At 41.9% G+C, this 23534-nt stretch overlaps 1 protein-coding gene across 1 annotated transcript in view; it reads right to left on the bottom strand.

Moving 5' to 3' along the window:
• LOC124720189 (neuralized-like protein 4) overlaps positions 1-23534 on the bottom strand; it is a 296164-nt gene that overhangs the window by 111317 nt on the left and 161313 nt on the right. Inside the window, 3 exon segments of the mRNA XM_047245512.1 lie at positions 2110-2263; positions 2265-2285; positions 21677-21803. Of these exon segments, the coding sequence (XP_047101468.1) occupies positions 2110-2263; positions 2265-2285; positions 21677-21803 (302 nt within the window).

Below are 23534 nucleotides of genomic sequence, written 5' to 3' on the forward strand. Positions count from 1 at the left end.
CCGAATGGGCTCGCCGGGCATCCTCGGTGTGCACCGGGCCGGTCACTTACGCGGTAAGCTGCTTTTCAGGCTCACAAATGGGCTCTGTGACGTTTGCATCTCCATTTCGGTTCCTTACGCCTGTGCCGCACGTCTGGCTATTCGCAGTTTGTTCGTAGGTTTGCATTAGTCTGGCAACGAGTGTTCATTTTCCGATTCGGTCCCGCTCTTTCGGTCTCGTCCCATTTACCTGGTGCGGTACTGTCTGAGTACCTCTTCGTACCTCATCCACACAGGATCTGGGATGTTACTTGATAAATTTAGATTTTTACATCACTTCTACGATTTTCTCAGATGCAATTAAAGTACGACTTGACATTCACATCTGTACGGATCCTTTTAATTTAATTTGTCGGTTCGGTCGACAATTTCACAGAGTTTTTGCACGAGTTTAGTAAACGTCACAGTACACGCAACAGTGACTTTAGACATCAATAATATATTCTCTTTCGTTATTTACAACAGTCTGCCAATGCTGGGGTAGCTTTTCGATTCCGCGACTGTAGAAATTGTGCAGTTTTGAGGTGAACACTCTAACGGTGTACGGAGCGAATTTTCGTCCGGACTGAAAGTTCCTCGAAGACTGTCGGATAGAGGGCAGATGAGGTGAAACTACGAGGGCGCACGATCAGACAAATAAGGTGGATGCGGAATGACTTCTCGACCCGACTCCCGTACGGTATTTCTCGCCAGTCTATCAGAATGCAGGCGGGCATTATTGTGGAGTAGTATCGTTTCACGCAGTTTTCCCGGTCGTCGTTCTCCGACTGTGTCCGCAAGATGTCTCGGATGTCGACAATGAATGTCAGGAGCGGCGATTACACCTCAGGGAAGCAATTCGTAGTACACCACAGTGTCACTGTTCTGCCAGATATGTACCGTTACTTTTTGCAGACGCCCACAGGACTTTATAAGGGAAGTTTCTGCTTTGTTTGCACTCAACCATTCCTTTCTTTCCCTTACCTTAGCATAAAGACACCATTTCTCATCACCGATAATGAAATACAAGACGAACGGTCGGTGTCGTTCGAGAGCCAATTGACGAAGAGCGACGAGAAGTGGACATACGGAAACCCACTGACTGTTGTGATTTTCGGTAAGTTATCGGTCGTTTTAGCAAACGACGCACGGGCTGTCGACTCTGTTTTACTTTTTATCTGTCGTAGCAATATGATGAAGGACATTTAATTTTTAGTTCCGGACCTCTGCTTCTCTGTATTTTATAGACCCTTCTGTGCGTCCCCATTTTTAGCTGTCTTCTCTTCCGTCGATCGGGATCGATGTGTAGTCATTTTTAACTCCTCTCTCTGTCTTCGCGTTTGACAGTTTCCACACGGGAACATACGACACTAGTTGGTTTTGCGCCCTGAAACAAAATGAAACAAAAACTCGATTTTTCAACCTTCTCCACTCCACATAGACGTCACACGACGGTGGAAGGATCACACGTAATCAGTTTTGCCAGTTCTTGAGTACAATGACGTCAATCATTGTCGATTAATGCATTTAAACAACCTCTGTCAAGCCCCAAAGGTCTTCCCGAAGGTGGAAATTCACTAACTTCAAAACGACCTCCTCAAAATGTGAAAACCATTTTCTCGCTGTGCTCTGTCCAGTGACATTACCCCCACACACGGCGCAAATGTTTCTGGGTGTCCCTGACTGTCACCTCTCTATCAAACACAAACAGAAGAAAATGTCGGAACTGTTCCGATTTCTCCACCCGGCACTCCATTTGCTAGCATCTCCAGCTCCACTCACTATCTCCAAATGAGTAAATGTAAACCAGAATACCGACATGCAAAAACAAAAATGCTACAAAGTTATCCACCAACCTAACAATTTTATATACTACGACTCTCCGTTTCCCGTGCATTTTGTAGCACTGCAAGACGGGATTTACACTGTGAGACTCAGGTTGTGTGTACGATTTTATCAAACAGAGTATTTGCCAATTACAACTGGTGCAGACTCAATCGTGTGAAATTTTAGCAACAGTTGTGGACGTACCAGGAAGAGTATAACAAACAACATTTCTCAAATATCCAAATATATTAGAGCTGCACTCACGTATGAGGTACCAAGTGTCGGCGCTGACCGCCGGCAGGGCAGCGACAGGCGGGCAGCCGGGACCACCGGATCCAGATCCGGAGCCGGAGCCAGATGCGGACATCGTGGGTAGCAGCGTCGTCACACCCAGCCGCACGGTGCCCGACCAGTGGGGGGGCCAGCTCGCGCAAGCAGATCTGACACACAAAGTTTGTTCTCAGCACACTGTGTGTCTGTGTGTGTGTGTGTGTGTGTGTGTGTGTGTGTGTGTGTGAGAGTGAGAGAGAGAGAGAGAGAGAGAGAGAGAGAGAGAGAGAGAGAGAGAGAGAGAGAGAGAGAGAGAGCGCATGCGTCAAATGTGTGTTTACTTTCATTTTAAACCTTCTTCATTAGATGCTTTAACTCCTGAGGATAGTACGAGTAAGCTAAAGGGACAGAAGGATAATGTACAATATGTACAAGAACCAACAGGGAACAATGATAATGGAATACAAACAACAATGTTCTCAGATTAGGAAAAGTGTACGATAGTGTAGTGGTTCATAAAAAAGAAAAGAGAAGAGAAGAAAAGAAAAGAAATGGTTGAAAATGTGAGAAAAATGGTGAATAAAAGGGGGTTTTAAAATCGTTAATGACCGTGAAAAAGGGAAAGAACAAAATGGAAATCGGACTTCGTATTACAGAAAAGCTATCGGACTTCGTGATTTGGAAAAGCTGCTGTTGGGGTGGTCCTTGTGGCGTTTCTGAGCAAAACCAATTTCCACTACACAAATTACTTGAAAGAGAACAGAGAATAACAAAATGAGATTAACAGGGGGGAATGGCGTAGACAAGAGTTCATTCATTACCATGTTAACATGTCTTCTCTCGTGCACAATTGAGGTCTTGTTCTCCAACGATCTGCTGCTACATTTCTGCATGAAAAAGTTGTAGCTGCTCCAAAATTTACTAATGTCTACAAATTAAAACCATCTTCATCTTGAATGCAATGTATTTTAAGCTTCCACAATACTATATGTCTGCACATCTACAAGTTTTTACGTCTTAATCAGACCAAGATGTAGTGGTTCATAAAAAAAAGAAAATAAAAAAGAGAAGAAAAGAAAATGTTGACCATGGTGGGAAGAAATGGTGAATAATAAGGGGGTTTTAAAATCGTAAATGACCATGAAAAAAGGAAAGAATGAGATGCAAATCGGACTTCGTATTACAGAAAAGCTATAGTTGGGGTGGTCCTTGTGGTGTTTTTGAGCAAAAATTAAACCAATTTCCACTACAAAGCTTACTGAAAAGAAACAGAGAATAACAAAATGTAACTGACAGGGGGAAGTGGCGTAAATCAATCATCCTTTACCAGGTTAACTTGTCCTGTTTCGTGCGGCGTCCAGGTCTTCAAAAATCTCCTTCATTTCTGCATGAAAAGTCGGCTCCGAAATCTTGCAATAAGTTTCATTGTCCAGGAATTTCTAATGTACACAAAACCGTCTTGATAGTAAATGCAATTTATTTTACGTTGCTTCCCTCCTCCAAATTTCATAACAACTTCCTCAATATGTCTACACATTAAAATCAGATCAAGATTAGCCATTAAGTTTTTTACGTCAGCATCAGATCATGTCTGCCGTAAGCTTCGGCTATCAAGAGACAAAAAAACGGATAGAAAAACAAAAAAGGGTTACAATTTTAGTATTTTCTCTGCCGTCGAGCGCTCATACCACTGCGACGGCACAATTCATGCTCGAGGGAACAAGTGCAGCACGCCGAAATTCAAAGTCCCGCTACAAAGACTAACGAATAAGTTTTTACGTCTGAAACATACTGTAGCGGGACTTTGAATTTCGCCGCGCTACACTCGTTCCCTCAGATAAAAAATATCCCGTCGCAGAGGTATGAGCGCTCGACGGCAGAGAAAAAACACTAAAATTGTAACTCATTTTTGTTTTTTATTCCGTTTCAATTGTCTCTCAAGAGCGGAAGCTTAAGGCAGACGTGATCTGATGCTGACGTAAAAAACTTAATGGCTAATCTTGATCTGATTGTAATGTGTAGACATTGTGGAAGTTGTTAAGAAATTCGGAGGATGGAAGTAGCAAAGTAAATTAAATTGCATACAGTATCAAGATGATTTTAACTGGTATAAATTAGTGATTCCTGGACTATTGCAAGATTTCGGAGCAGATTTTTCCCACAGAAAAAGAAGGAGATTTTTGAAGACCTGGATGCTGCCCGAAAGAAGACATGTTAACCTGGTAAAGAATGAACTCTAAGCTACGCCATTTCCCCCTGTCAGTTACATTTTGTTATTCTCTGTCATTTTTCAAAATTTTTTGTAGTGGAAATTGGTTTAACTTTTGCTCAAAAACGCCACAAGGACCTCCCCAACAATAGCTTTTTCGAATAACGAAGTCCGATAGCTTTTCTGTAATACGAAGTCCGATCTGCATTTCTTTCTTTCTTTCCCTTTTTTCACGGTCATTAACGATTTTGAAAAAACCATTTTTATTCACGATGTCTTCCACATTTTCAACCTTTTCTTCTCTTCTTATTTTTCATTTTTTATTAACCACTACAACTGGCTCCCGCGACAGGACGCAATTTTCGGATGTGTCATTTTTGAGCAAATTTGAAACTTTAATTTGTATCTTTTCCCAACAGAGAATATCAAAAAATCCTGAGCTTTAAAGGGTAATTATAACACCAACTTTATTGTAGCTAAGCAAATGATTATACAACAATATTGTAAAGAATTTTTGTAACTAATTCAATCTGTTTTTCTTTGCATGGCATATGTTGATGCAAAACTGTTATTTTGAGGACTTTTGGTGATTATCTGATGGAGATGTATTAAGAAAATCCATATTTTGACGAATACAATTTACGCAGAAGTGTTTGACCAGCCGCTGCAGGACAGAAAATTTAATGGTGAGTCACACAATTATGTTTCATTCAAACATTCAATAGCCAACTGCAGAATCCATTTTTCTATTCGCACACATCCTGTTGTTTTCTTCTAGATTTTTCCAAAATTATCTATCTCTATTGTAGTTCGTGGTAATTATAGTATTGTTGTAGCATATGAAGATCGTGAATTTGACCGCCAAACAGTCATTTGTTACGAAAAATTTTGTCCGCCCTGCTGCAGCTTTCTCAATCATTGTTTGCAATAGAGCAATCATTTACATTGACGAGAAAATATTTCAACCTAAATTTGAGTCAAATTTTTATTAATCAGACTTATATTATTCCCTTTTTGATTTACGATTATACATTCTATTACAATGGAACGCGGTAAGGTAGAGATAGTTTCGACAGATGAGTTAAGTGAAGTAGATTCATCGTTCAACCAACAAGAAAGTCCGCGTTTCCCTCCATGGACCAGTTCACAGATCAATGCAATGATTTTGCCTCAAACTCGCAACATTTGTGATAATACACAGATGGCTACTTTAAATGACGAAATGTGGAATGGACGTGAGACTAGACCGTTAGCACCATTGTTAACATCAGTGTCAGAACCAAATATGAGACAAATTCAGCAATGTGACACAAATCGAAAACAAGAAACTGACAAACTGGACCGACTATTCGAGTTATTTGCAGACATGAAACAAGACGTTAGTCAGAAAATTGACGCAAAACTGGACGCACTTGGTCAGGACTTTAAACAAAGGCTAGATAAAAGCGACGAAAAATTTGACGTATTAAACCGTACTATGACCGAGAATTTTGAACGAACGACAAAACAGATGACAGAATTAAATACCACCACTCAATAGCTCAGCCAGCGATTTGAGACATTGTCCGACCGAGTCACTAAACAGGAAGAATCTTTGGTTACATTCACACATGAAACAAAAAACAATATCACTCGATGTGAGAATCAGTTAACTCAAATAGTTAATGTGCAGCAGGAAGTGAACACCCGTGTGGAAGAGTTAGCTCAGGCCCACACTTCAGCTAGCTCCACCCAAGAAAAGCTGACTGAAGAAGTGGGAAATATTACCCAACAGCTCACAACGGTAGTTCTTGAACAAACCCACCTCAAAGAAAAGATAGAAAAATTAAAAGATTGAGCGGACCTCGCATCACTAAACAACGACACAAACATGGCCGAGAGAATTGTACATGAATGTAAATTGTGTGACGACTACCTGGACAAAAAACTTGAAACAATTACACAGGACATACTTTCAAAAACAAAGACACATGTTAAAGACGAGACAAAACACATACAAGACGAAGTGACAAAATTACGAGACAGTGTTGTGCCGTGTTTGATGATTGGTGCAAACACATCATCGGGGAACGACAGAACAGCTAAAACCAAGGCTAATGACACAGACAGAACACCTATTGTGGAATCACCTATTTCAAATCAAAATTACAATGTGCCGCTTTCTTTTCCACCAAACGAACAATATTACGGTACAACACCTAGAGTGGCAAGTGACACAAACTACGTCAATACAGTTATGCCAACCGGAATGGCCGATGACACGTTTGTAAGACATGGGTATTTCCAGACGTTTTCCAGTGAGGACAAGCACAAAGTCCACCCTACCGTGTTTATTAGATCATTTGACGGTGTTTTTCCACGTAGTTGGTCAGAAGTCGATAAAATCAGATACGTCACCAATCTCATGAGAGGACGAGCAGCTAAGTGGGGTGCCGCTATGAAACGGCGGTGCCTTACGTTTGATCAGTTCGAACAAGCCTTCTTGGACGATTTCTGGTCCGAGAATGAGCAACAGAGTCTAAGGAGAGAAGTGTGCAACCCCGAGACCTATGACCCTAAAAAAGACACATTAAGACAATACTTTGAGAGGTACCTAGACAAGAGACTGTACTGGTCCAAACCAGCCGACTTGCCAGCGATAATTGACACTTTAAAGAGCCACTTACCCTTTCCGTACCGAGACAGATTAATAGGAGTACCGGAGAATGACGTTTAGACTTTCTTAAACTTCTTAGATCAAATGGACGTAGTTTACAGAGGCGATTCACGCCATTCAAATTTTACTCATATTGGTAACCGAAATCAGCACCCACCCCAAAGGAACCGTAGTGACGGTGGTTGGTGGAACCATCCCTCCCCGCCGCGACACAGTACGATGCCTGCGCGCGAAACATATTCAAATGGAAACGTGTATGACGGTAGGAACAACCGCAGAAATTCGTGGAATAATAATAATAACAACAATAATTATCACCCATATCAAAATGGTAACTACATGCAAACGTTATAATGTATTGTGTTCTCTTTTTATGTATTAGCTGTAGGATTTGGTAGTTTTTAGGTAGTGAATAGTTTCTTCCAGTCTATCTTTCTTTCTTTCTCCATTATCCTACCACCTACTGCAGCTGGGTATTGTTTGTTTATGGAATGTAAGAATATATTGTGTGACAGTAAACTTTCAGGTATGAATAAAAAGACACGAAGAAAACTTAATATTGATGGCATTACAAGCCTGGTCAACCACTAGCCAAGATATGGAATCAAAAGAAATAAATAAATAATAAATGAAGGAAAGCCCGTGCTTTAAGTATAAAGTCTGATGTCCCTTGGCACACCCAAACCTGAAAAAAAAAAAAATTACCCCAATAAAAGAAAGCCAATGGGACTTAGTATAATTTTTTTAGTGTAGATATTTCACATGCATCATCTTGTAAATTTATATGTATTTGTATATGTGTTAAAACTTTGCATATTGTCAACATATTTTGAAACGTGACCACGAAATGTAAGCTTTCATAATTAACTATGTAAACATGCTTGGACACAGTGAACTTTGTTAAAATGTAAATATGGCAAAAAAGTGTTGCAAACTGTGTTAAACTGTGAACGTTATAAACGACGAATTTTGTGTTATTTGTGAAACTTATGGTGCATAAACCAAATAACTGTTTGGAAATCGATATAAACTGCAATTTACTTCGACGATAATGAGGATTTTCACTCTGCAAATGAGCGTTTGTTGGCGAGTGTAAACAACGTGGAGAAACACCTACCTTTGTGAACATCGACGCCGTTGTTCCTGGGCGGCCATCAGATGCTTTGGAGACAACAAACTCAGCACCTGTCGTAGGCGATGTGGAGGCTAAAAACTACATCGAGCATATATGCCCCGGGAACAATAGTCATGAAAACACACAAGGACCTGGAGTGTTGCGTCGTAACAGAAGACATGGACTTTGCTTCAGATCACGCACACGCTCAATCTTATGGTGTCTCCGGACTTCACACGCCATTTATGCTGGAATAACAACTTGTAATGAACACTATGTGAAAGTGAATACTGTGCAAGACTGTCATAACACGACAACTTTGAAACTGCCGCACGCGAAATTCAGTGATGCTATTGCGCACGCGCAAAGACTACGTGCTGCCAGAGATGCACTGGGAAACCAACGCGCTGTCGAGCAGCTTGCTCAAACACACACTATGTAAATATATGTATATTAATTTTGTAAAAAGGATCAAAACTGTAACAACTGTATTTAGTATATAGGTTTAGAAAGTAAGTATTGACAAAGATTATCCCCTATGAATGCACGTGGCCTTTCCTATGAAAATATGTATATATTGACATTTAGGTATATCTATTATATTGTTTCCTAGCCTGCCACGCTAAATGTTTTAGCATGACAGTCGAGGGTGCGATGTTGCGGGACTTTGAATTTCGCCGCGCTACACTCGTTCTCTCAGATAAAAATTTCCCGTCTCAGTGGTATGAGCGCTCGACGGTAGAGAGCAAATACTAAAATTGTTAACTCTCCTTTGTTTTTTATTCCGTTTCAATTGTCTCTCGAGAGCGGAAGCTTAAGGCAGATGTGATCTGATGCTGACGTAAAAAACTTAATGGCTAATCTTGATCTGATTGTAATGTGTAGACATTGTGGAAGTTGTTAAGAAATTTGGAGGATGGAAGTAGCAAAGTAAATTAAATTGCATACAGTATCAAGATGATTTTAATTGGTATAAATTAGTGGTTCCTGGACTATTGCAAGATTTCGGAGCAGATTTTTCACACAGAAATGAAGGAGATTTTTGAAGACCTGGACACCGCCTGAAAGAAGACATGTTAACCTGGTAAAGAATGAACTCTAAGCTACGCCATTTCCCCCTGTCAGTTACATTTTGTTACTCTCTGTCATTTTTCAAAATTTTTTGTAGTGGAAATTGGTTTAACTTTTGCTCAAAAACGCCACGAGGACCACCCCAACAATAGCTTTTTCGAATAACGAAGTCCGATAGCTTTTCTGTAATACGAAGTCCGATCTGCATTTCTTTCTTTCTTTCCCTTTTTTCACGGTCATTAACGATTTTGAAAAAAACCATTTTTATTCACAATTTCTTCCACATTTTCAACATTCTCTTCTCCATTTATTTTTTTTATTAACCACTACAATACCGAGACAAGCGAATAAGTTTTTATGTCTGAATCATACCGACATTAGCGAATAAGTTAAATTAAGCTTTCGCTCACAAGAGATGATAGTGGGTAGAAAACAAAAAGAGTTACAATTTTTGTACGTTCATTTTCAGATAAATATTTTCTCTGCCGTCGAGCACTCATACAGCTTTGACGGTATAATTTATATCTGAGGGAACGAGTGTAGCGTGGCGAAATTCAAAGTCCCGCTACAATAGGGATAGCGGCAATCTATACATTGAAGAAAGAATAACAGAAAGAAAATAAAGGCTCAGAAGTGGGATTAAAATTCTGGGTGAACGGGTATCGACGGTAAGACTCGCCAATGTCTTTGATATCGTCAGTTTAAGTGAACTGTCGAATTGAACGGTTACTGTTACGAGCACAGAATTTCGATTGTGAGTGAATCGAAGAATGATGTAACTAATGAGGAGTAGTTTAAATCAGAATACATTAGTGAGAAACGTAATATCCATATTGGTGACCATAGAATAGAATAAGTTTAGAAATTATGCTACCCCAGATGCAACATAACACGTGGAACACAAAGCAAGAATGACATAAGCAGTAGACTAGCACTGGCAAAATGAGTGTTTCTGCCGAGGTAAAACATACCAGTAACAAAAGCAGGCCTTAATTTGTGGAAGAAATTTCTAAGGACGTTTGTATGCAGCACAGCATTGTTTGGTAGTGTTCCGTGACCTTTTGGAAAACCAGAAAAAAAGATTTGAAAGAAATAATGAACAGTCAAACATTTTCAAATGGAAAGTTCATTTAAACTCCCTGACCACGGTTTTGAAGTTTATAAAACCAACTTCTGAATATTGTACGTAGAACAATATCATCTCATTATCGACACACAAAATTAATCAAGCTTGCAAGGTTACATGTTGATTGTTGAAAATTAGGTGCACTGGAAAGATAAAAAAGGGGAATCAGCAAAGAATATGTGGAAAACAATGACAAGAAGAAGAAGAAGAAACTGTCATCAAGAAAGCAAGAGAGGGACAAAGAAATTGCTATAATAAGGAGTATCTGGTTTCAACAGTAATAAAGTTTCCACAGTAAATAAAAAGGCAACACCAACATAAAATCAATGGTTCTACACTAACAGGTAAATAAGAAGACAAGAAAATCTCTCTCTCTCTCACACACACACACACACACACACACACACACACAAATAATAAAGGACAAGTGTCTAAAAAACTGCTTGACAGTTTCATAGTACCAATGTGTGTAAAGGGCACTAGAGTAATGACATTCTTCACTTCAGACTGAAGCACTGCACAAATAAAAAATAAACTCAAAATTCACAGCAACAGGTGTGTGTAGACTGAAGTGTGGAATCTGATGAAATCCTTACATCGGTCATACAGGCGGGACATTTGAAGTGTGTTTCAAACAGCACACTTTAATACACAATAATAAAACAGATCTGCTGTAGCGGGACTTAGAATTTCGCCGCACTGCACTCGTTCCCTCAGACACGAATTGTGCCGTCGCAGTGGTATGAGCGCTCGGCGGCAGAGAAAATACTAAAATTGTAACTCTTTTTTGTATTTCTATCCGTTTCTTGATTGTCCCTTGATAGCCGAAGCTTAAGGCAGACGTGATCTGATGAAGACGTTAAAAAAACTTATTAGCTAATCTTGATCTGATTTTAATGTGTAGACATATTGTGGAAGTTAAGAAATTTGGAGGATGGAAGTAGCAAAGTAAATTAAATTGCATACAGTATCAAGATGATTTTAATTGGTATAAATTAGTGATTCCTGGACGATTGCAAGATTTCGGAGCAGACTTTTCACGCAGAATTGAAGGAGATTTTTGAAGACCTGGACGCCGCCCGAAAGAAGACGAGTTAACCTGGTAAAGGATGAACTCTTATCTACGCCACTTCCCCATGTCAGCTACATTTTGTTATTCTCTGTTTCTTTTCAATAACTTTTGTACTGGAAATTGGTTTAACTTTTGCTCAAAAACGCCACAAGGACCACCCCAACTATAGCTTTTGTGTAATACGAAGTCCGATCTGCATTTCTTTCTTTCTTTCTTTCCCTTTTTTCATGGTCATTAACAAAAAAAAAAAAAAAAAAAAAAAAACCATTTTCACTTACCATTTCTTTTCACATTTTCAACCTTTTTTTCTTTTTCTTTTTTAATTAACCGCTACACTGGTGAGCATCATCTAACATCAAACCAATCTGATGGAACCATCAGTAAACATCCAGAAATACTACACAAAGAACCCGAGGGACAGTGTCGGAAGAAAGAGAGATTTTGCCAAGAGCCCGTAACACATTAAATCGACAGAAAGAATTTATCGAGAGCACACCGTTGCCACTTCCAGCCGTCTACCCCTACACAACGCTCACACAGACAGCCGCATTCAGAAGTGAGAGTGGCGGCACTTCGGCCCGGCAGCGAGTCGCCGTGCACACCGGCTTCCCCACACACTGCAAAACGTGCACAGCGTGTGACACCGTCACACAGAAGCAGTTAACTGTAACTGTTACACAGTATTCCCTGCAATTCTGATCGCTTCGCTTAATACCACTTTTATAACTCCACTACTTAAGTTTTACAGTTTATAGTTTCATTGGTCTGTACTCGAGATATGTGAACACAAATTTAACTACCTTACAAGAAACGGACAACATCATTAATGCACAAATGCCTATGACACGACAGGATTAATACTGTGTTAATTAAACTTATTTGATTACTGCTCAAGTTGAGAATTTTACCGTATTTACTCGAATCTAAGCCGTACTTTTTTTGAGGTTTTTATAATCCAGAAATCTGCCTGCGGCTTACAATCGAGTGCAAAGTAATCGGAAGTTCTGAAAAATGTTGGTAGGTGCCGTCACAATTAACTTCTGCCGTCGAATATATGTAGCACTACACAGGCATGCTTTGCAGGCACTAAGATAAATACTGGCGCCAAAAACCTCTGCGTCAGTAACTAAATTAACAAAGAAAGGTGGAAGACTAGCTTTTTTTTCTCCGCCCCGAAGTTTGACCACTGAATTTTCATACATTATCCGATGGAGTAAATACAAATTCCGTATTGTTCATCTTCGAATGTAGCAGCTTTTCAATCTACTATGAAAATCCGACTGGCAAGACTGTTTGGGATGTTTGTCAATATGACCAACTCTACGTTCTGAATTTTTTCCTACCTGTGAAGAAGAGATGGTTGCTAATAGGAACTTTTATGAATTGGGAATCACATGCAGTATTCTCTTCACCATGAGAATAATACAAATATAAACATTCTGTCATGTATTCCTTCGTGTTTGCTGCTATCTCATTTAAATCGTCTCTGCCTAATAAGCTATGAAACTAGAGTGAGACAACAGCAAACGTTCAAACGGAGAAAAATCATACGCAGTCCATTATTTGGTTCTTGTTGATCATTATCAAAGAAAGCAGCAGTGTAAGTAACAACAAATAGCAGTCTCTTGCCATTGTTTCACTAATAAGTGGCGGTAGTGCACACACAGGCCGTAAACACTCATTATCAGAATGCGACAAACAATGCACGACACAGTACAGTAAAGCATTTTCAGCTTAGAGTGACGAAAACACTTATAACAGAGAGAACATCACTTATCAGATCAAAGAAAAATAAGCAATCCATTCAAACCAGACGAAGCACGTGAAAAAGGAAAGGTACCCGTATAAATACGGACGGAGCACCTGACGCATAGCAATGGCTACCTGGTAGAGCTTAACTGCTAAGCTTACGACTCGAACCAAACTACTGTAGCTGTATCGTCATTCATTCGACCTAAATTGTGTCTCATATTAAAAAGGACAAACTTTGTTTCAATTTGGAAGTGCGGCCTAAAACTTCCCTCTCCCCTCGAATTTCGAGTCTCAAATATCACATACGGCTTAGATTTGGGAAATTTTTTTTTCCTCGATTTCGAGTCCCATTTTTAAGGTGTGGCTCAGATTCAAGTGCTGCTTAGATTCGAGTAAATACGGTATTTCTGATCGACACCTAATGGCTAAACACTAAAATTCTGTAAGAATAGCTTACAACACAAGTATTATCACTGTTTAAACAAGGGAGTCTCCACAAATCTTCAAATTACACACGTGTCAATACGATAATCGAGACCCGCAGAAGTAACTCGGGTGACAGACGTCGCGGGACACCTCCCCGTGTCCTGACGGAGCTCCTCTCGCCTCGCACGGTGAGGCAACTCCGTGTGGCAGGGACTCGACATCTCTTCGGGGCCCCTGCAGAAATATTGAGCCGCGGTGCGCCTACAGCCGTCCGTAACTGTGGAAGTGTTGCCAGTCCAGTGCAGTATTTTGTGCCCGAACTGAACTCTCGATTATGTCCCGTAAACGTTAGACGGGATTCGCGTCGGGAGATCTGGGCGGTCAAATCGTTCACTCGAATTGTCCAGAATGTTTTCGAACCGATTACGAACGACTGCGTTCCGGTGACACGGCGCACCGATGTACGTGACGATTCCGTCGTCGTTTGCGAAAATCGAGTCTGCGAACGGCCGAGAACGGGCTCCGACAAGCTGAAGGTAACAGGCAGCCGGTCCTATCCCTGTAAACATGGCCCGCACCGTCAGGGAGCCACTGCCGGCTCGCGCAGTGCCTCGTCGACGACTCAGGTCCGCGGCTCCGCGAGGTCTGCGCCGCACTCCGACTCTACCGCCAGCTCTCGCCGACAGAGTGGGACTCGTCTGACCGGGCCGCAGCTTCCCGTCCACCCGGAGTCCGACCCGTACCGCCATGAGCACAGGAGGGGCACCGCGGGGAACGTCACGGTGTCGTTCGGAGGCGACCGCGTCGGTCACGTGCCGCCACCGCCCTCTAGTGAAAAATGTCGCCGACGCTGTCGTGACGTACGCGTCTGTTGTACGACGCAAATTCGTTTCTACAGTTATTTCGTGCAGTGTCGCTCGCCTGTTAGCACTGACGACTCTACAAAAACTCCGCCACTCCGTGTCGTGGAACGGAGGCCGTCGGCCACGGCAGTGCCCGAGGTGAGGGGTACTGCCTAAAATCTGGCATTCTCGGCATGCTCTCGACACTGTGGGTATCTGAATATCGATTTCGTTAGCAATTTTCGAAATGGAAAGTCCCACATTTCCAATTGCAACTACCGTTCCGCATTCAGAGTGTGTTAATAGCTGTCGTGCCTGAAACCTTCTCACTTTAATCGCCCGAGTACAGATGGCAGCTCCACCTACGCAGTGCCCTTTTATACCCTGTGAACGCAACGATACCGCCATCCGTATATGTTTGTATTGCACTTGTCGCCTCAGTCTATATTCTGATGTAGTAAATAACATATTAAAGATTATTACATAAGTTTTACTTCTAGAACAAAAAAGTGGCTTCACAAGAGGCAGGTCACACAGCGATAATATATTTACTGTGTGACAAATTATACCGGAGAGCAGAGGATTTAATTTACTGACCTGTCTGGCTTTCGTAGATTTTGAAAAAGCATTGGACAGGGTGGACGGACAGAGCTTGCAGGAAATTATATATCGCGTATTCTTTTCCATTTATTTTTAAAGACGAAGTTACCTGAAAATAGAAAGGAACAGCGCCAGAAGGGATCGGTATTCCAAACAGTAAATATATTAACACACTATTATATGCTGACAACATTGTACTAATGACAAAGTCTGAAGATGAACTAGAGAAACTCAATTTACATGCTTGTAACTTTAAGGCAATAGTAAATGAAACTGCACCAGTAGGATCCCACGGGAAATAACACAGTCCAAAACGAAACTGTGATTGAAGATAAGATTTTGGAATGAGTTCAGCACTTCGGTTACCTAGGAAGCTGTACTAATTTCAATGACAACAAGGATGTATCAAACTACATACGTATCGGAGCTTACGTGCCACTGTAAGTGGAACATTAAAAAACACACGAAGAGAGACAAAAATGATGTTCTACAACGTGACAGCTGTACGTGTTCTGCTGTACGACAGAGACTCCCAGGTTACGACGAGGAAGCATTTTAGCTATCTTCGACCAGCTCGAACGATATTTTTATGAGCAGTCAAAGGTTGCACAAAGTTAGACAGGATTCCCGATGAAAATATGAGCCGAAAACCGAATATTTTTGCAGTAAATCACAAGACAGAAGAACATAAAAACAAAAAAAACTGGAAGAAACATCTGGAATGGATGGGAGAAATAAGGATTCCAAAGATGACCTTACACTACAAACGGAAAGGAAAGAGGGAAAAATCTTATAATTTTAGAATAGGACCCTTTTTACGCAGGTGTTTTACCGACTGCAGATCTGTTATGTTCATAAATCCCTTCCTTCTTTCCCCTCTGCCAGTACCCCTCAGGTTTTCCCCCTCCCTCACTCCTCTTTAACTGTTCCACCCTTTCCATTCCCTCCACCAGTTTCCTAATTCTAATAAAAACATAAAAAATAGTTGTGTGCCACATATTCTGAGGTGTAGATCTGATACGAAACTCACTCTCTGCTGTGGGGTTCCAACAGCTGTCACCAAGTCCCACATATTGAAAGGTGTCTGTCAATTCCATATCTGTACTTCCATCTGTTCTCTGCAAATCACTGGGAAATGCACAGCAGAGGGTATATCCTACCGTACCAGTTATTAGGCTTTCTTCTCATCCCGTTGACATACGGAGTGCGGGAAGAATGACTGACTATATGCGTCTCTCTCTCTCTCTCTCTCTCTCTCTCTCTCTCTCTCTGTGTGTGTGTGTGTGTGTGTGTGTGTGTGTGTGTGTGTGTGTGTGTGTGTTTTTTTTTTTTCATTATTCTAATCTTATCTCTTTGTGTGAGAGAGATTATGTGATCAAAAGTATCCGGACACCCCCCCCCCCCCCCCCCAGAAACATACGTTTTCCATATTAGCTGCACTGTGCTGCCACCTACTGCCAGGTACCCCATACCAGTGACCTCAGTATTCATTAGACATCGTGAGAGAGCAGAATAGGGTGCTCCGTGGAACTCACAGACTTCCAACGTGGTCAGGTGATTGGCTGTCACTTGTGTCATACGTCTATACGCGAGATTTCCACACTCCTAAACATCCCTGGGTCCACTGCTTCCGATGTGATAGTGAAGTGGAAACGTGAAGGGACACGTAGAACTCAAGAGTGTACAGGCCGACCTCGTCTGTTGACTGACAGAGACCGCCGACATTTGAAGAGGATCATAATGTACGCCGTCACACAGGAATTTAAAACTGCATCAGGATCCACTGCAAGTACTACGACAGTTAGGCGAGGGGTGAGAAAACTTGGATTTTATGGTCAAGTGGCTGTTCTTAAGCTGCACATCATGCCTGTAAATGGCAAATGATGCCTCTCTCGGTGTAAGGAGCGTAAACATTGGACGATCGAGCAGTGGAAAAACGTTGTGTGGAGTGACGAATCACGGTACACAGTGTGGCGATCCGATGGCAGGCTGTGGTTATGGCGAATGCCCAGTGAACGTCATCTGCCAGCGTGTGTAGTGCCGACAGTAAAATTCGGAGGCGGTGGTGTTACGGTGTGGTCGTGTTTTTTGTGGAGGGGGCTTGCACCCCTAGTTGTTTTCCGTGGCACTATCACAGCACAGGCCTACATTGGTGTTTTGAGCACCTTCTTGCTTCCCACTGTCGAGGAGCAATTCGGGGATGGCGATTGCATCTTTCAACACAATCGGGCACCTGTTCATAATGCACGGACTGTGGCGCAATGGTTACATGACAATAACGTCCCTGTAATGGACTGGCCTGCACAGAGTCCTGACCTGAATCCTATAGAACACCTTTGGGATGTTTTGGAACGCCGACTTTGTGCCAGGCCTCACCGACCGACATCGATACCTCTCCTCAGTGCAGCACTCCGTGAAGAATGGGCTGCCATTCCCCAAGAAGCCTTGCAGCACCTGATTTGAACGTATGCCTGCGAGAGTGGAAGCTGTCATCGAGGCTGACGGTGAGCCGACACCATATTCAATTCCAGAATTACTGACGGAGGGCGCCACGTACTTTTAAGTCATTTTCAAGCCAGGTGTCCAGATACGTTTGATCAGACAGTGTACGTAGCGGATTATGGTACACCATTTGAAGCGAGTTCTTAACAGTTAGTTAATAGACTTTGTGGGGATAATCTGCATCTATCTTCAGGAGTCTTACAGTTCAGTTCCTTTAGTATCACTGTGAAACTCTTCCATAGGTCAAACAAATCTGAGACCATTCCTGTTGCCCTTCTCTGTATACATTCGACATCCCCTATTAGTCCTATTCGGTACGGGCCCCATACATTTGAGAACTATTGTAGGATGGATCGCACGAGTGATTTGTAAGCAATCTCCTTTGTAAACTGGTCGTACTCCTACACTATTCCACCGAGTTGGCCAATTCCAGCTGTGACTCATTGATATTATAGCCATAGTAGCATGCAACATTTTTCCATTTTCTTAAGTGCACAATTTTACGTTTCTGAACATTTAAAGCAAGTTGCCACTCTTTGCACCAGTTTGAAATCTTATCAAGATCGGACTAAATACTCCTGCAGCTTCTTTCAGACTGCACTACTTCACACATAACTGCATCATCTGCAAACCAACGTGAGGTTACTATTAATATTGTCTGTAAGGTCATTGACGTACAACACAAATAGCACGGGTCCCAACAATATTTCCCTGGGGCACACCTGAAGTTACTTCTACATCTAATGATGACTCTCTGTCCAAGATAACATGCTGCATCCCCCCTACGAAAAAGTCCTCAATCCAGTCACAAATTTCACTCGGTACCCCCACAAGATCGTACTTTTGACAGTTAAGTGTAGGTGTAGTACGGAGTCAAATGCTTTTCAGAAATAAAGAAATACTGCCTCGATCCAAAACTTTCAGTATGTCATGCGAGAAAAGCGGAGGTCGGGTTTCACACGATCGACGATTTCGGGATCTGTGCTAGTTGGCACTGAGGAGGTCATTCTGTTCAAGTTATCTCGTTACGTTCGAGCTCAGGATATGTTCCGAGATCCTACAACAAATTAATGTGAAGCATACTGGATGGTAGTTCTGTGGATCACTTTTACTGCCCTTCTTGTAGATGGGTGTGGCCTGTCTTTTTTTCCACAAACTGGACAGCCTTGCGTTCTTTTTGATTACATATTTTTGCACATAGTTACTGGGAACATCTCTGTCATATTTTCTGACCACTAGCCTGTCTATTTCGATACCCCTTTTATGTGGGAGGTATTTACGTTTCACTGGTGACCTTTGGAGTGGATATATCTGCCAGTGAATGACTAGGGTCTGGTGGTGCAATGAGGGTGCATTGAACTGGAAGGAAGGAATGAGGGTGCATTGAACTGGAAGGAAGGAAAGACAGTGCGAAACTGGCAGCACACTCGTTAGGGGTCACAGTTATCGAGCACGGTCCGTACTAGTATCGCCGGACCCGCGAGTCGAGACCAGCGCCGCTCTGCAACTCGCGACAAGTCTCTAGCGTGCGCTCGGCCACTATCGTGTAGGAAAGTGGTATAGGCTTCAGCTGATAGGAAGCAACCTGTAACAAGGTGCTCAGTTAAAGTACGGCCTATTTGATGCCTCTCTAACTGTATGTTTGTAATTATATTCCTCCTGACTATGAAGACTCCTGTACCACGAGTTAAGTACAATATATTACTTTTTACCGAAGACGTCTAATTGTTTTAGTCACCGTAGACCCAGAGCGCGCAGCCAGATCCTTATCGACTTCACTGGCAAACCTGCTGTATATGCAAAGAGGATTTGTACTTTTCTATTTAGCATTGGTCACCAGTCATTCGCTTCGGTGACGATTCGTTCATCGTCGTCATAACTTCTACTGCGGTGGAATTTTCCAACTTACTACGCAGTGGGAAAAAATTTGTTCGAGGAAATGGAGACTGGGTTAACCCTTTCCACTCCAATGTCGAGTGCCACTCGACATCGCAAAATTTGTTTTCCGCTCCGATGTCGAGCCTCATTCGACACGACTTTTCAAAGCTCTCAGACGTATTTTGAGTCTTCTAGGCATTATTGTTGCAGTGTGCTGCCATCTAGGAGAACTAGTGTTAACTCTGTTTCGAACAGTAGCAGCTGTGTTAAGTCAAAGATTGTAATTATTACGTTGAAGTCCACGCACTCGAAATCGCTAGTTCTTCACGTACAGTCCATTCTGAGGAACAGAATTTAGATCTTTTAGAGCAATCTCTAGCTGAAAACGAGAGTGAAAATGATTTTGATTACGATAGTGATTCATTTCAAAACAATTCGAGTGACAATGACCAAGAAAACCGCGACACTGTGCATGTTTCTAGTGATTCAGCAGAGGATTCGTGGCGAATGTGGAGCGACGCTGACACTGACTTCACAGATTTTCCTTTTGACGAATCGAAGTGTGGTTTTATAACAGAAAGTTGTTCTGTTCCATCATCGCCCATCGGATTCTTTCAATTAATTTTTACAGATAACCTATTTCAACAAATAGCAGATGAAACGAATAGGTACGCTACATCAAAAGTACGTAAAGTGACAACACTTCCACAACATTCTGCATGGTGGGACTGGAGAAATGTTACCACGGAAGAAACGAAACGCTTCCATGGTGTGCTACTGAATACGGCATTAGCAAAGTGTAAGAACTCACAGGACTTTTCTTTCAAGAGAATGGTTACAATCAGCCAACTTCTTTCCAGACTGTCTTAGTCGCCGACGATTTGTGCAAATTTTCTGGGCACTTAATGTTTCTAATCCGACGAGTGCTACACGTGTCAACAGTCAGGTTCAGTCACGTCTGAGTAAAGTGAAAAATGAACTGAATTACTTGTCTCGCAGATTTCTCGAAATTTATCGACCGTATCAGTATTTAGCTGCTGACGAATCTGTAGTATCGTTCAAGGGTCGTGCATTATTCAACATGTACAATCCTCAAAAACCAACAAAATGGGGACTCAGAGTTTATGTAATTTCGGATTCATCAAATTGTTACATCTGCAGTTTGATACCCTATTTTGGTGCTATAACAACTGAGTCATTGATTTGTCCACACTTGAATTTTTCTGAGAGAATAGTTCTTCAGTTGCTAGCTAATATCAGAAATGCTACAGGGCAATCAGGGTATCATTTGTACACTGACTGTTTTTAAACAAGTTTTGCATTAGCTGACTAGCTGTTGAAACAGAACATGCATCTCACAGGAACGATTCAGGCCAATCGCAAAAACCTTCCAGCTGCAATCGAGAAAGAAGCTCTGCGTCTAAGGAAGCACGAAATAAAAAAACGAACGGTTCTCATGCTTTCTACAAAAGCCAATACCTCAGTGTCACTTATAGAAAGGAGAAACAGAAGGGAAAGGGAAGAAATAAAGAAACCAAATGTGATTATTGATTACACTTCGAAGACGGGTGGAGTTGATCGATCTGACCATTTTATTTCCGGTTACGGTTTTCTAATGAAAAGTCTCAAGTGGTGGCGGAAACTATACTTCTGGCTGTTGGAGGTTGTACTTGTAAACAGCTATTTAATATACAAGAACCACTGTGAGAAAAACAACTTGACAATACCGTCTCACAAAGCATTCCGTAAAAGTGTTGCCGAAGAAAGAACTCGAGGACAGAAACGAGGACGTCGTTCAACTTCTGATGACGAGGAACGCTCGAATGGAAAGTTGGACATTATTGACAAGCTTCCTGGGAAGAAGCATAAGGATTGTGCACTGTGCTCAGACAGAAAAAAGAAAGGTGGCAGGCGTGAAACTGTGTATTACTGTGAAACATGCTCACAAAACCCAGCTCTCCACCATGAAGAGTGTTTCAAAAATACAATGGAAAGTTTTGTACTGTAAAAGCTTACATAAATATAAGAATGAAAGCACACATTTTGTCTTAATGTATACCCCAACTGTCGGCCAGTGGCCACATTGTTTCCACAAAGAGATCCGCGCAAATCTCTGTGCTGCACTGCCGCTCAGACGGCGGCGATTTAAATGAGAGCGCGCGGAGCGACCCTGCGTCTGCCTTACGGAGTGCAAACGGTTAAAAAGTGAGAGGAGATCCTGTCAGATAGCTCAATATACACGGATTGTATTTAACATAATAATTTATACTCACAGCAGCGGATCGGCGCTCATGAATTTTACGAGAAACTTACCTCGAATGTCTCATCGGGTTCTAGGGGGTCGGAAGAAAACACGAGGGCGTGCGAGTAGCCACGCAGTCGGGTGGCGACTGTGCCCCCAGACCGTAGTACCACGTTCTTCCCGCTGACAGCGCCAAACCTGGGGAACGGAAAGACACCGACCCTGTTAGGTAGCTGCTATGGGTTTCACAGCTTCACGAAAATCAGACATATAATGTTAAGGTGACCAGAACGTAATGTTGTTTTTCTGCATTACCGTGTATACACAAATAATTGGTGTGACTGAATAAGTGGACTTGGCTTTAATTTGTGTGTGTGTGTGTGTGTGTGTGTGTGTGTGTGTGTGTGTGTTTTACTCGTTGCATGTATTGCTGTTTAAGGACAGCTTTGAATGCATGTCCGATTTACATGCCCATCTGGTGGTTGCAGGATGGATGCCCGGCCTCTTCAAGAACAATGACAATCAGTTTTCCCTTTTCCTCACTTGTCACAAACCTCCCCTGTGTATGTCAACAGGAGCTGTCCACGACTGACACATTACATAAATTCAGCAACAGACAAGGAGGCACTGCCAAACGTGCATCAGCTGTTCGACCACGAGGTCGCTGTCCGACCACTCTTCAGGATTTGCTCTTGTCGACGTGCCGTTCACTGATATTTCTGGAGTAGTTTTCCTCTTAAATATTGTGTAAGGTTGCAGCTTTGACCTATCACCTGTTAGACACGCCACTGTACACCTACGATTCTCACTGCCACCAGTTCGTTATCGTGATGCCGGATTTCCCTTTCGATGCGCATTGCCGATTTGCAATAGAATGTAGGATTGTTCACGGCACAAATTTATCACGTATCCGTGAATATACACTACTTTTTCCTCCTAACTGCCTGTAAGCCATTGAGCGACGGTAGTTTTCCTCTGGAGGACACTTCCGTTTCAACTGAAAACACTCGACAAACTGCCCCCGGGCTAGCTTTGAAACTGACTGTGCCTAGTTCTTTGGCTAAAGCCGTCGTTCAGAGTTGGCACATTTCTCCAGATCCGTACTGTCGTTTCTCCTCTATACAATCGCCGAGACTTTTTCGAGGTCCGGTCACTACGCCTGTCGGCCGTGAAATGTTAGGCGATTACCGTTTATTTCTCAAAGCCACGTTTTGTTTCGTTGCCAGTTGCGAGTACGACCCTCGCTCGCACGATACTTTCTTCCCGCTGCCACGTTTCTGATGTTCTCTGCTTCTTCAGTAAATTTTAGTTTTTCTTTAGCTGCGTACGGGTGATAACGAGAAGTTGTAGCCGTAATTGACAAGTTACTATGCAGTTAATGCTTCATTTCTAACCTGCTTCTGACACGTCACAGATTGAGGCCGCAACACAGTACGACGGGATTTATTGTCGGAAGCACGGCAGTACTAAACTTACGACAAAAAATCTGTGCACCCAGTTTCTCATCCTTAAATTCGGGAAAAAATATCCACAAATTATTTGTGTGTATATGGTAAATTGAAACAGATAAATTTCTAACAATTTTTTTGTTTTTAATTGACACTGTAATTCTCCTCATTCCCAATGACCTTTTTCCATATAGTGTGCAAATTTAAATGTCAGATCTATACAAATCAATTTTTTGGACACCATCCAAATGTTCTAATTTTTGACTCTCAGGAAATGTTGTAGCCATCGCAACAAATGGAAATCCAAAAATGCAGTATCGGGTGATCACACACGAATTCATTAATTTTTTTTCCCAAAGTTCATGTTACACACTGCCATTTCGAACTATCGTGTTGTGGAATAGTATCCCTCCTGTTGACAACTGCTGGGTGCTTTTCAATTAAACATTGATTTACTCCATCCAGTTGTTCACAGCACAGG

The sequence above is a fragment of the Schistocerca piceifrons genome, chromosome 11 (assembly GCF_021461385.2).
Source record: "Schistocerca piceifrons isolate TAMUIC-IGC-003096 chromosome 11, iqSchPice1.1, whole genome shotgun sequence".
NCBI lineage: Eukaryota > Metazoa > Arthropoda > Insecta > Orthoptera > Acrididae > Schistocerca > Schistocerca piceifrons.